The 13,367-nt window shown below is 39.8% G+C and overlaps 1 protein-coding gene across 4 annotated transcripts in view; it reads left to right on the top strand.

Annotated features, from left to right (window-relative positions):
• LOC128698704 (UBX domain-containing protein 6) overlaps window positions 1-13,367 on the top strand; it is a 122,185-nt gene that overhangs the window by 92,365 nt on the left and 16,453 nt on the right. For all 4 annotated transcript variants that reach the window (XM_070097759.1, XM_070097760.1, XM_070097758.1 and 1 more), the window contains one exon: window positions 5,217-5,416. In XM_070097759.1, coding sequence (XP_069953860.1) covers window positions 5,217-5,416 — 200 coding nt within the window. The remainder of the gene's footprint in view (window positions 1-5,216; window positions 5,417-13,367) is intronic.

Genomic DNA, 13,367 nt, shown 5'->3' with positions numbered 1-13,367 from the left:
CCTCCTCCTCCTCCTCCTCCTCCTCCTCCTCCTCCTCCTCCTCCTCCTCCTCCTCCTGGCTCATGACAGATGGACAGCTGCCCCCCTCCCTCCACCCTCGTTTACGCTCATCAAAGGTCAGCTCTTATCAGATGTTATCTCCCCTTATCTTGTCACTGTCATGGGGTGAACTGTTTTCATGCCTCAAGGGAACATATTATTACATATTATTATTATTATGTATTAGGTATTATTACTATTCTTATTCTTATTCTTCTTCTTATTCTTCTTCTTCTTCCTCCTCCTTCCACCTTCCTCCTCCTCCTCCCTCCCTCCTTCCTCCTCCTCCCTTCTTCCTCCCTCCCTCCTCCTCCTCCCTCCCACCTCCTCCCTCCTTCCTCCTCCCTCCTTCTTCCTCCTCCCTCCTTCCTCCTCCCTCCTTCTTCCTCCTCCCTCCTACCTCCTCCTCCCTCCTACCTCCTCCTCCCTCCTTCCTCCTCCTCCCTCCTTCCTTCCTCTTCCTCCTCCTCTTCTTCCTCCTCCTCTTCCTCCTCCTCCTCTTCTTCCTCATCCTCTTCCTCCTCCTCCATTGCTTTTGGTCTCAAACTCCTCGAAATCATGAAATTGATCTTCATTGACACTTCCATCTGTGTTAGAGCATCACTTGGGAAGAGAAGAGTCCCAGATTTGCAGGGAAGTCACATATTTCTTACCGCTAGACATGCTGAAAAAGGACTACTGAAATGGTATTCCCACAATGCACCACTGGCTCCCCGATTTTTTTTATATGGTGCACACTGACCATGGAGACCCATTCTCTCACATGTGGGCCTACCAGCTTTCTCCTGCTTGATTTGAAGCCGCTAGAATTTATGCGTATAGATACGTCAAACACCACGGTATCTCCTATGACGTACATATACGACCGCGACAGTCAAAGGGTTAATGCATTCATCTTTCTTTACAATTCTCAGCATGACTTCTCACCATTTCTCCCTTCATTTATGATGGCATCTAAAGGTAGTTCTTAGAAATGATTAAACTCAGTGAACAAGGTATGTTGATGGTAATAATATCACTCTGGGCTGCTTTAAATATCATATACAGGTTGGCCGTCACTAATCTGGCAATCAGTAATGTGGCACTATTTTCGGCTAATATAACTTCAATTTTCCGGGGTCACCACACCAACCTGCTGCTACTGTTTGGTGGTGCTACTTGCTGCATAACTCATGCGAATTTCTTTTTCTCAATTTATTGTTATAACCACTCACTTTTAGCCCTAGCCATGGTTCCAATGAATAAAAGAAATGCTTCGCGTTGTGTAAAGCACATACACTATACATTGTCCATAAAAGATAAGGTGGCTTTGAAGCCACTGTCGGTTGCCATGAGTTCAGCTCGTTCAGATAAGCTGTGACCTGTAAATTTGGGCCTATATATGAGAGAATAGGTCTGTATGGTTAAGTGTGTACTATATAAAAAAAAATCCTGCAGCATGCAGTGCATAATGAGAAAAACCTGCAACTGTGTATGTGGTGTAAACCTGACTTTGCAGTGTATCTTCGTATGATTTACATGGTTGTAGACTTGTTTTTTTGGGCTTATTTGATAGAATGGAAGATATTTTACAAAAATAGATATAATTTTGATTTGTTTCAGGCTGGAAAGTACCTTAAAATTGAGCTTGATTAGTGGAAAGTTTTGATTTTTGCCAATGTTCAAGAGTAAACAAATGACGTCACCGTCCAATACGTGTCCAACTGGCTGGTCTAATATGCAGTCACAAATGAGTTCACATTATTTATACAATTATTACAATAATGAAGTAGTCTGCTTAACCCTTAAACTGTCCAAACATAGATCTACTTTCATGTGCTTAGTGCTCCGACCTTGATTTTCCCCATTTGAAAGCATGTAAAAAAAAAACATAGATCTACGTTCCATCCCCCCCCCCCCCCCGGTGCATGGATGTAGATCTACGTTTGGACGGTTTAAGGGATAACAGTAAATCTTCTATTTTTTGTGTGAATAAAAATTCAAAATGGAAAACAAGCATAATATAAGAGGGGCCTGGAAACATGACTAATGACCAGAGAAAATGTTATTTTAGTGGAATGTCTGCATTGTTTATTCTGGACCCTATTTTGAAATTGGCATCTTTTGATGTGTGTGAAATTGGCCAAATTAGCTATTTTTGACCACTTTATTATGTAGTTGAAATAGGTGAATGGGCAGTTTCTTGTACTCATTTGTCAGAATGGAAGTAATACTAGCAAAATAGCTAAGTTTTGTAGACTGGAACAATGGAATGGGCCAAAAATAGGGCGTAAATTGGGTGAAATTGCCAATGCATAAATATCCCCGTTTAGTTAAGTATATTCTAACCTAACTACTCTGTAATCCAGCAGAATCACTAATCCGGCACCGTACAGATCCTGATGGTGCCAGATTAGTGATGATCAGCCTGTATTATGTTTGGGAATGGGACCAAGGCGGGCTTCCTGGCTACCTTCACCTACTGACTGCCTACACCTGACTTCCTACAAATAAATACTACGGGTCTCCCTCAACATTCGTATTTTCAACTTTCACGGCATCACAAATTTGCGAATTCCTAGCCCCCAAATTCCCAGTCACCAAATCATATTTAAGTTTCCCGCCACCCGCGTGTCCCTACTACCCTCCCTCCGAGCCCCGCAACTGGTAGTCAACCCACCCGCCACTCAGTGTGGGGAGTGTTTTGTTTGTTCATTATTTGCTATTAAACTACAGTATAAATAATGTCAACCTATTCATGACTACATATTGGAATGGCCATTCGGACAGGTATTGGACAGTGACATCATTTGTTTACTTTTGAACATGGCAAAGAATCGAACATTTCTGCTACTGCTAATAATAATAATAATAATAATAATAATAATAATAATAATAATAATAATAATAATAATAATAATATGATAGAATTGAAGAAGGAAATTGTACAAAAATACGAAGGTTGAAACAGTGGTGGAGGCAGTATGGCTTTGTTTATGCTGGGGTGAGGATTAGCATCTGTGCTCTTCCAAACATTTCACAATAATTCATTGTGTTTGGTGCTTGTAGATTGAGTGTGACTGCAGTGGTGGAGGCAGTGGTAGAGGCAGTGGTATTTAATAACATACATATTATTAATAATAATAATAATGTAGGTAGTAGCTTGGTAGACAGCACCCGCCCAGGGAGGTACTGCACTACCGTCCTGCCAAGTGAGAGTAAAACAGAAACCTGTAATTGTTTTACATGATGGTAGGATTGCTGGTGTCTTTTTTCTGTCTCATAAACATGCAAGATTTCAGGTACGTCTTGCTACTTCTACTTACACTTAGGTCACACTACACATACATGCAAAGCATATATATACACGCCCCTCTGGGTTTTCTTCTAGTATTTTCTTTCTAGTTCTTGTTCTTGTTTATTTCCTCTTCATTAGGAAGTGGAACAGAATTCTTCCTCCGTAAGCCATGCATGTTGTAAAAGGTGACTAAAATGCCGGGAGCAAGGGCCTAGTAACCCCTTCTCCTGTATAAATTACTAAATTTAAAAAGAGAAGCTTTCGTTTTTCTTTTTGGGACACCCTGCCTTGGTGGGATACAGCCAGCCAGTTTGTTGAAAAAAAAAAAGTTATTAATAATAATAATATGATAGAATTGAAGAAGGAAATTGTACAAAAATACGAGGGTTGAAACTATGGTGGGAGTCGTTGTGAGTCAGTTTGGCTTTGTTTATACTGGAATGAGCATTAACCTCCGTGCTCTTCCAAACATTTCACAATAATTCATTTTGTTTGGTGCTTGTAGATTGAGTGCGACTGCTACATAATTAACCATTGGCCCAAAGAAACTTGCTAGTGCCAGTCCTTTGGTAAAGAAATTGAGAAACATGATAGAATTGAAGAAAGAAATTGTACAAAAATACGAGGCAGTGGTTGAGGCAGTGGTTGAGGCAGTGGTTGAGGCAGTGGTTGAGGCAGTGGTTGAGGCAGTGGTTGAGGCAGTGGTTGAGGCAGTGGTTGAGGCAGTCGTGGAGGCAGTGGTGGAGGCAGTGGTGGAGGCATTGGTAATTAATAATGTACATGTTATTAAACCATAACATGTATGTATATAGTACAATATTTTACGATGTTTTCATGTATTTTATGATTGTTCATGGTTCAACAAGTTAAGGAAGCAGTATTGTATTATATTTCTCTACAATATATTGGGTCACCAAACATTCGCAATTTTTCAACACTCGCTAGGCTCATGATCCCCTAACCCTTGGGAATGTTGAGGGAGACCTGTACTCACCTCTCACCCTACATTAAGACTACACTTTTTAAGGTAAGTAATGAGTGTACTATATGTGTATTTTATCGCTCTGGGTTGCTTTAAATATTGTATATTACATTTGGGAATGGGAGCCAGGTGGGCTTCCTGGCTACCTACACCTACTGGCTACCTACCTCTGACTTCCTACAAATAAATACTACTCACCTCACCCTACATTAAGACTACAAGCATTTGAATGTACTATGTATGTATTTTACTTTTTATTGTTTTTAATGCGTATTTCTACTGTTAGTGTAATATATATTAGTGTAAACTTGTTATCTAGCATTTGTATGCATTTATAAATGGAAAAAATGGCATTCTGCTTTCCGACGATGTCCACTTTCTGGTGGTAGCCTGGAACCTAACCTGCCCGATAAGTGGGACCCTACTGTATATTCCTATAATCCTTTATATTTTTCTCAAAGCTTTTGTTGAGATTTTCTGTGATATGATCCAGCTGTGCCAATTTATCTAGGTTTGCCTTCTGCTTTGGCATTTTTCATATTATTTTTTATCCTTTCTTTTAAACTTTTATCTCCTTTATGTCCTATGTTTTCCTTTCTAATATCGGGTAGCTCTTGTAATGGTCTCTTGGCGAGTTATTAAAAATTCTTCATTATCAGTTCTTGCTGCCGTGCATAATTTTGTTCTAGATTTGTCATTCTTTCCTTTAATCCATGAGACATCTGTTACTTTACCCCCTTCACCACAACATATAGAAATTACTTTTTCTCTAAACAGGAGAGAATGTAGGTACTTGCCTTGGTATATTGTGGGAGAGAGTATATTATGCAGTATTATCAGAAACTGAGCTCTTATATAGTGATGACATAATTTACAATGAGTGAGTGTTTCTGTATTAATTTTGTTTTTCTTCCTTAGGTATTTCCTAAAGAAAAACTTAGTGATCTAACTCCTCTGGAGCAATTACGAGATGCTTTAGTTAGTGCTGAGCCTGTACGACCTCAGCTAGATCGTAATCTCAACATTCTTCTCCCTGCTGAAGCAGCAAAACATGTCGATTTGCCAGCTGAATTCTTTAACTTGAGTGCTGATGAGCTGCGGCGTGAGATGCAAAACAGGTATGTGAACAGTACTTAGATAAAAGTATAAGTAATCACTACAAGGTGTTTGAAGTGCAGATTTGTAATAAAGTTAACAGAGAAGCATAGATTTGAAGAAATAGTTTTATGGTGAAGTGGAGTTGTTAACTATTTGAAGGAAACTCGTATTATTTACCTGCTATGTAACAAAAATTTGGATTAAAAAATTTAAATATAAAAATCTGCAAATGATGGAATGGCTGTAATAAAATTGCCTCAAAAAGAAAAAATGTTCAGGTTAAGCAATAGTATATTTTTTGCCTGACCTTAGCACTCAGAGACTCCAAACTTGAAAAATCTGTCAATAGCAATCTCTCTTTGGCATTTGCTGCACTCCTGGCATTAATGTCTCTACATCTTACCTGGGAGTTGACCTAGTGGGGGATTGTAGGGAAGGGCATTCAGGGGCAGTTAAACAACTATTTTTTGTCAAATTTTTTACCGTCGGATTTCTTTCATTTTTGGTGCACAAGACGATGTATTTACACTATTTACTGAAAATATTTGTCAATAAGATATACCAAACAACAACTGAAAAAAGAAAGATATACTGAAAATGTCCTTTGGCAGGATGGTAGTCCTATATGGGACGACGTAAGGTTGTTTGGGCACTTGGTGCCGAGAGAACAATGCTAATATGATTTTTTCATGACGCACTTTCCTCTAAATATCTTATCTTTATTTAAAAAAAAATAAAGTTTGTTAGCTCTTACACTTTTGTAAAAAATCTGCCCTTTACTCCCACATAAATCCCAAAATATTTGGAATATTTCCAAAAGTGTATCATTAAAAATAAGAACAATCATTATTTTACAATTTCTGTGAATATTATCCCACTTAAGTAATAAAGGCGTAGGAAAGTGAAATAAGTGAATAAGTTACTTCCGAGATATTGGCCTGGAACGCCGGCCGGCCCGCCGTTTCGAAATTTTTTTTGTTTATTTTGCGAAAATCCCATTTCTTTCGGTGGTTTCCTTAGTAAACTGGTGTTCTACTGCAGTTATCCTCTTCAAAACACCGTTTTCTCTTACTCAAAGACCAAAGAATACGACATGGAGACGAGGAGTAATAATTTTATATCGAATATTGCTGGTGGACTCTCGCCATATTATGGCCTATTTTATTCAGTCTAGAGTATATAACATGTTTGTATGTTATTTATAGTGTTTATTATATCATATTAGATCAATTCTGATAGATAAATAAGCCGTAGAGTTGATATAAGAGTAATAATGAAATGATTTCTCATGCCTCTCTCTGGTGTGGGAATACTGCCAGTGTTCCCAGATGGTTCCTGATTGGCTAGAAGTCTACAGATAAGCTCCGCCTACTTTTTTATGATGCCAAATAGTCAATTATTATAATGGAAAGAATAATGCAATAAAAAGCAAGAAAAAACAAGGATAAAATTCCAAAAAATATATGGACTGAGCGCAGATGCACTACACACATCGCCGTTACCATACCTGATATAAATGACTATAATTCCTTGTAGAAACGTTGTAGAACATTGATTCTTGTACCAGAGTGTTCCTTAAGAGTTAAGCTATTTTTCTATATGATTAACTCAATTTCCATAATTTTTCAATTTTTTTTTTCGCTCGTGCACCTTGTACCTCCCCTTCAGTGCCTCTACAGCCCACTCCCAGCACAAACATCAGAGCGCAAGTTTATCACAAGTTTTCATTTATCCTGTTCTCTTTCCTACTTTCTTTGCTTGCTGGATCAAGAAAGACTTAATCACATACCATTCATACCATACCCCCGGCCGGGATTGAACCCGCGGTCATAGTCTCAAAACTCCAGCCCGTCGAGTTAGCCACTAGACCAGCTAGCCACAATAAGATTCATCCAACTAGGTATATTTCTACACCATAGGAAGGTTAGCACAGGCACCACTGTGACCACAAATGCAAGTTTGTGTTTGTTTGCAATCGTGTCATTACGATTTCTTGAGTCATGTTGACGGCAGTGAAGGGACTTGAGCTAGAGTTCGTCACGGCCACGCTAGCTGGAGATTCGTCTGTAAAAACTTGCATTTGTGGTCACAGTGGTGCCTGTGCTAACCTTCCTATGGTGTAGAAATATACCTAGTTGGATGAATCTTATTGTGGCTAGCTGGTCTAGTGGCTAACGCGACGGGCTGGAGTTTTGAGACTCTATGATCGCGGGTTCAATCCCGGCCGGGGGTATGGTTTGTTTGCAATCGTGTCATTACGATTTCTTGAGTCACATACCATTCATTTTATTGTGGATTTATCATTGTGCTTGTATTGGTGCACAGTTTTTTATTGTCATTTTTTATCAAACTTATCAAGGCTTTGTTTATTTTATATCTCTTTTTTTCTGTTCACATTTATTGTAATTGTTTTATACATTTGCTGGGTGAGGAAAAATTTATCGCACTAGTTATGCAAATTTACCCTTAACGCATTTTGGACTGTTTGTCGTAAAAAGCCCTCCAAATATTCTCCTAATCCAGTGGAAACCCTGTGTAATGTGTTTAATTATCTGTTTGAATTAGCAGGGCATGGAGTTAAGCACTAGTTTTTTATACTGTCTCCTGTTTTCAACTGATTTAAAATAGGTCTCTTGTTTATTTTTAAATCCCTTTATAGAGTCTATTTCCAATGTCTTAATTGTTTCTTTATTCCTGTAATGCTGAAATTTTTTCCCAATATCCTTACAGCTCTTTAGAAAGTAATTTAGTGTTATCCTCCTGTTCTTGTTTCATTCCTGGTGAAAAGTATATACAGTGAACCCCCTTGTTTCGGCGGCTGCGACTTTCGTGAAATTCGACTTTTGGGAACATTTTTTGGTGAAATATAGCCTTGCAGTTCATGATTGACCTTGTGATTTGGCGATCATCTGGTACACATCCAGTGTCAGCGCGCACACAAAGCCAGTCTCCCACACCATTCACACTCAGTGTACCATTGTTTATCAGCGAGTGACCATCATCCCACGCATTCATACAATACATTTCTTAATATTCCATTCTTTTTTGTGCTTCCAACTGCTAAATAAGTCACCATGGGCCCAAAGAAAGCTAGTGCCAGCCCTTTGGTAAAGAAAGTGAGAAATTGATCGAATTAAAGAAAGAAATCATTGAAAAATATGAAAGTGGAGTGCATGTTTCAGAGCTTGCCAGGATGTATGGCAAACCATCATGGCGAAGGGAAAGGAAATCAAGGTAGCTGTTGTTGCAAAAGGGGTAGATATGCTGAGAAAAAAGAGATTGCAAATCCTTGAAGTGGAGAGGTTATTGTTGGTGTGGATTACCCAAAAACAGTTAGCAGGAGATAGTGTTATGCAGTTGATAATTTGTGAAAAGGCAAGGCAGTTGCATGACGATCTCGTAAAGAAAATGCCTGCAATGAGTGCTGATGTTTGTGATTTTATGGCCAGGAAAGGCTGGTTTGAGAGATTTAAGAAGCATAGTGACATACACGGTGTGGTAAGGCGTGGCAAGACTGCAAGTGCTGACAAAAAAGCGGCTGAAAAGTATGTTCAGGAGTTCAAGAGGTACATAGAGACTGAACAATTCAAACCCCAACAAGTGTTCATTTGTGATGAAACAGGCCTGTTTTGGAAGAAAATGCCAAAGAGGACCTACATCACTCAGGAGGAAATGGCACTGACAGGACGCAAGCCTGTGAAAGACAGGCTAACTCTCATGTTTTGTAGTAATGCTTGTTTGGATTTCAAAGTGAAGCCTTTACTGGTGTATCACTCTGAAAATCCCAGAGTGTTCAGGAAAAACAGAGTTGCCAAGGCTAATTTGTGTGTGATGTGGAAGGCTAACAGTAAGGCATGGGTCATGAGGGACATTTTCCTTGATTGGTTTAATGAAGTGTTTGGCCCCAGTGTGAAGAAATACCTCCTGGAAAATAAATTTGAACTCAAGTGCCTCCAGGTAATGGATGATACTCCTGCTCATCCTCCAGACTTGGAAGAACAAATGGTGCAGGAGTTTCGTTTCATCACAGTGAAGTTCTTGCCCCCTAATACCACTCCTCTCCTCTAGCCCATGGACCAGCAGGTCATTTCAAACTTCAAAAAATTGTACACCAAAGCAGTGTTTCAAAAGTGCTTTGAAGTGACCTTAGACACTGAATTGATCCTAAGAGTGTTCTGGAAAGATCACTTCAATATCCTCCATTGCATAAACTTTATAGGTTAGGCTTGGGAGGGAGTGACTTGCAGGACTTTGAACTCTGCTTGGAGAAAATTGTGGCCACAGTGTGTACAAGAGAGGGATTTTGAAGGGTTTGGGGCTAACCCTGAGGAGCCTATGCCAATTGTGAAAAGTATTGTGGTATTGGGGAATTCCATGGGGTTGGATGTGAGTTTCAAGGGTGTGGAAGAGTTGGTGGAGGACCACGATGAAGAGCTAACCACTACAGAGCTGCAAGACCTTCATCTGCAACAGCAGCAGACCACAGCTCAGGAAATCGCTTTAGAGGAGGAGGAAGAGAGATGGAGGAAAGTGCCTTCTTCAGTGATTAAGGACATTTGTGCAATGTGGACTAAAGTGCATACACTTATGGATGAACTTTACCCTGTCAAAGCTGTTGCAGGCTGTATTGGCAACATGTACAATGACAATGTTGTGTCCCATTTTAGGTATGTTTTAACCCTTTGGGGGTTTCGGCCATACTAGTACGGCTTATGCCCCAGGGTTTTTGATGTACTAGTATGCCTAAATTCTAGCGCCCTCAAATCTAGTGAGACAAAGCTGGTAGGCCTACATATGAAAGAATGGGTCTATGTGGTCAGTGTGCGCAGTATAAAAAAATCCTGCAGCTCACAGTGCGTAATGAGAAAAAAAAACTTTGACCGTGTTTTTGGATTAAAACAGCGACTTTGCTCTGTATTTTCGTATGGTATTTATTGTTGTATTCTAGTTTTCTTGGACTCATTTTATAGAATGGAAGACATATTACAGAAATTGAGATGATTTTGACTGGTTTTACAATGAAAAGTACCTTTAAATTGAGCTCAAAGTAGCAGAAATGTTCGATTTTTACCAAAGTTCAGAAGTAAACAAATCATGCCAAGCGTCCAATACACATCAACTGGTGAGTCTAATATTCTTTCACGAGTGTGCTGATATTATTTATACCATTTCTACACTAATGCAGTAGTCTGCATAACAGTATAGTATCTTCTATTTTTTGTAAGAATAAAAATTCAAAGTGGAAAGCCAAAGAAATATAAGAGGGGCCTGGGGATGTGACTAATGAACAGAGAACTTGTTATTTTAGTGCCAGGAATATCTTTCTTGTTTATTCTGGACCCTATTCGGAAATTGACATCTTTTGAAATTTGTGTGAAATTGAAAAAATTGCTAAATTCTGACCACTTTATTGGATAGTTGAAATCGGTAAATGGGTGGTTTCTTGTACTCATTCGATAGAAAAAATGGAGTTCTAGCGAAATAGTTATGATTCTTGTCGACTAGTACACTGAAATTGGCCGAAAATAGGGCTCAAAGTGGGCAAAATCGCCAATGCGTAAACATCGTCGAGACCGCTTACTTCACGAGAGCATAATTCCGTAAGTTTTCCATCAAATTTCATACTTTTGGTGTCATTATGATCGGGAAAAGATTCTCTATCTTTTCATTTATATATATTTATTTTTTTTTAAATTTTGGCGACCCTGAGAACAAGTCTCTGAGAGGGCCTGGCGACCCCCAAAGGGTTAAAGAAATGCCAGGAACAGAGCTCTCTGGACAGATATTTTGTGCGACAGGGGTCCAGTGACTCTCAAGCTGGTTCCAGTGCCATTAAAAAACAAAGAAAGGAAGTAACCCTGGAAAAAGACTTGGTACCTGAAGTCTTTATGGAAGGGGATTCCCCTTTCAAACAATAGTGTACCTTCATCCTCTGCCCTCCTCCTGTCTTCCATCCACCCAGAAGTCTTCAATAAAGGTTAAGTGTAATATTATTATTTTATAGATATATGTACTTGATTTCTCATTGTTTTGTGTGTAAATCTATATAATTTGGATTTTTTTTTTGTTTTTTAGTATTTTTGGGTGTCTGGAATGAATTAATTGTATTACCATTATTTCTTATGGGGAAAATGGTTTCGCCATTCATGAATTTTGACTTTTAGCGGACTCTCTGGAACGGATTAATCACGAAAAACGAGGGTCCACTGTACTGTACTTGTCTACACTGTCTATCTATGCCTTGGATTATTTTGTGTTGTAGAAAACTTGAAAATCATTGTTATTATGTTAATTTAATAACACTTGCTATCTCCCACTGATGCTGGGTGACCCAAAAAATGAAATACAGGTCTCCCTCAACATTCACATTTTCAACTTTCACGGGCTTCACACATTTGCGAATTCTCAGCCCCCAAATTCCCAGTCGCCAAATCGTATTTAAGTTTCCTGCCACTCGCGTGTCCCTACTACCCTCCCTCCGACCCCCGCAACTGGTAGCCAGCCCTCCCACGACTGTGTGGTGAGTGTTTTGTTTGTTATTAAACTACAGTGTAAATAATGTCAACCCATTCATGAGGAAGTACAGCACTAGCTAAAAATTACAGACCAGTAGCCCTAACCTCTCGCATCATAAAAATCTTCGAAAGAGTGATGAGACGACAGGTTACAAATTTCATGGACCAGCACAACCAACATAACCCGAACCAGCATGGTTTTAGAGCAGGACGATCATGTCTGTCACAGCTGCTGAACCATTATGACAGAATTACGGAGGCACTGGAAGACGACCAAAACGCAGATGTGATTTACACAGATTTTGCAAAGGCGTTTGACAAATGCGATCATGGGGTGATAGCGCACAAAATGAAGGCCATGGGCATTACGGGGAAGGTAGGCAGATGGATTTTAGGTTTCCTAACACATAGAACACAAAAAGTAGTAGTGAACAGGGCAAGATCCAGCATCAGTGAGGTCAAAAGCTCAGTGCCCCAAGGCACTGTCCTGGCACCTCTTCTGTTCCTCATCTTCATAGCAGACAGACAAAAACACCCGGCACACTTTTGTATCATCATTTGCAGATGACACTAAAATAAGCATGAAAGTCAGTACGGTAGAGGACACTGAAAAAGTACAGGAAGACATAAACAGGGTTTTCCAGTGGGCAGTGGAAAACATGACGTTCAATGGTGATAAGTTCCAGCTGCTTAGGTATAGAAAGAATGAATTCAATAGGAGCACTATATACAAAACTCAAGAGGGTCACCAAATAGAACGTAAGGAACACGTAAAAGACCTAGGAATAATTATGTCATTAGACCTTTCTTTTAAAGACCATAACAAGACAAAGATCACGACAGCCAGGAAGATGACTGGGTAGGTATTGAGAACTTTCAAAACAAGGGAAATAATGCTGATGGTGACACTCTTCAAATTGCTAGTGCTCCCTCACTTAGAATATTGCTCAGTGCTGATGGCCCCGTTCAAGGCAGGAGAAATATCGGAGCTGGAACAAATAAAGAGATCGTTTACGGCTCACATTGAGCCAGTAAAGCACCTAAACTACTGGGAACGCCTGCAAGTCTTGAACATGTACTCATTGGAGCGGAGGAGAGAGAGGTACATGATAATATATACCTGGAAGGTACTTGAGGGCTTGGTCCCAAATCTGCACACTGCCATAACATACTGGAGTGAGAGATATGGGAGGAAGTGTAAAATAAACCCGGTGAGGAGCAGGGGTGCGGTGGGGACAATAAGGGAACACTGTATCAACATCCGGGGTCCCAGACTTTTCAACATCTTACCAGAAGATATCAGAAACACTGCTGGAACAAGTGTAGGAGTCTTCAAGAGGAAACTAGACAAGTATCTTCACTAGGTGCCAGATCAACCAGGCTGTGATGGATATGTGAGGCAGCGGGTATCCAGCTGCAACAGCCTGGTTGACCAGGCAAGCACCAGACGAGCCTG

The sequence above is a fragment of the Cherax quadricarinatus genome, chromosome 59 (assembly GCF_038502225.1).
Source record: "Cherax quadricarinatus isolate ZL_2023a chromosome 59, ASM3850222v1, whole genome shotgun sequence".
NCBI lineage: Eukaryota > Metazoa > Arthropoda > Malacostraca > Decapoda > Parastacidae > Cherax > Cherax quadricarinatus.
This window is presented reverse-complemented; position numbering and strand designations above follow the sequence as displayed.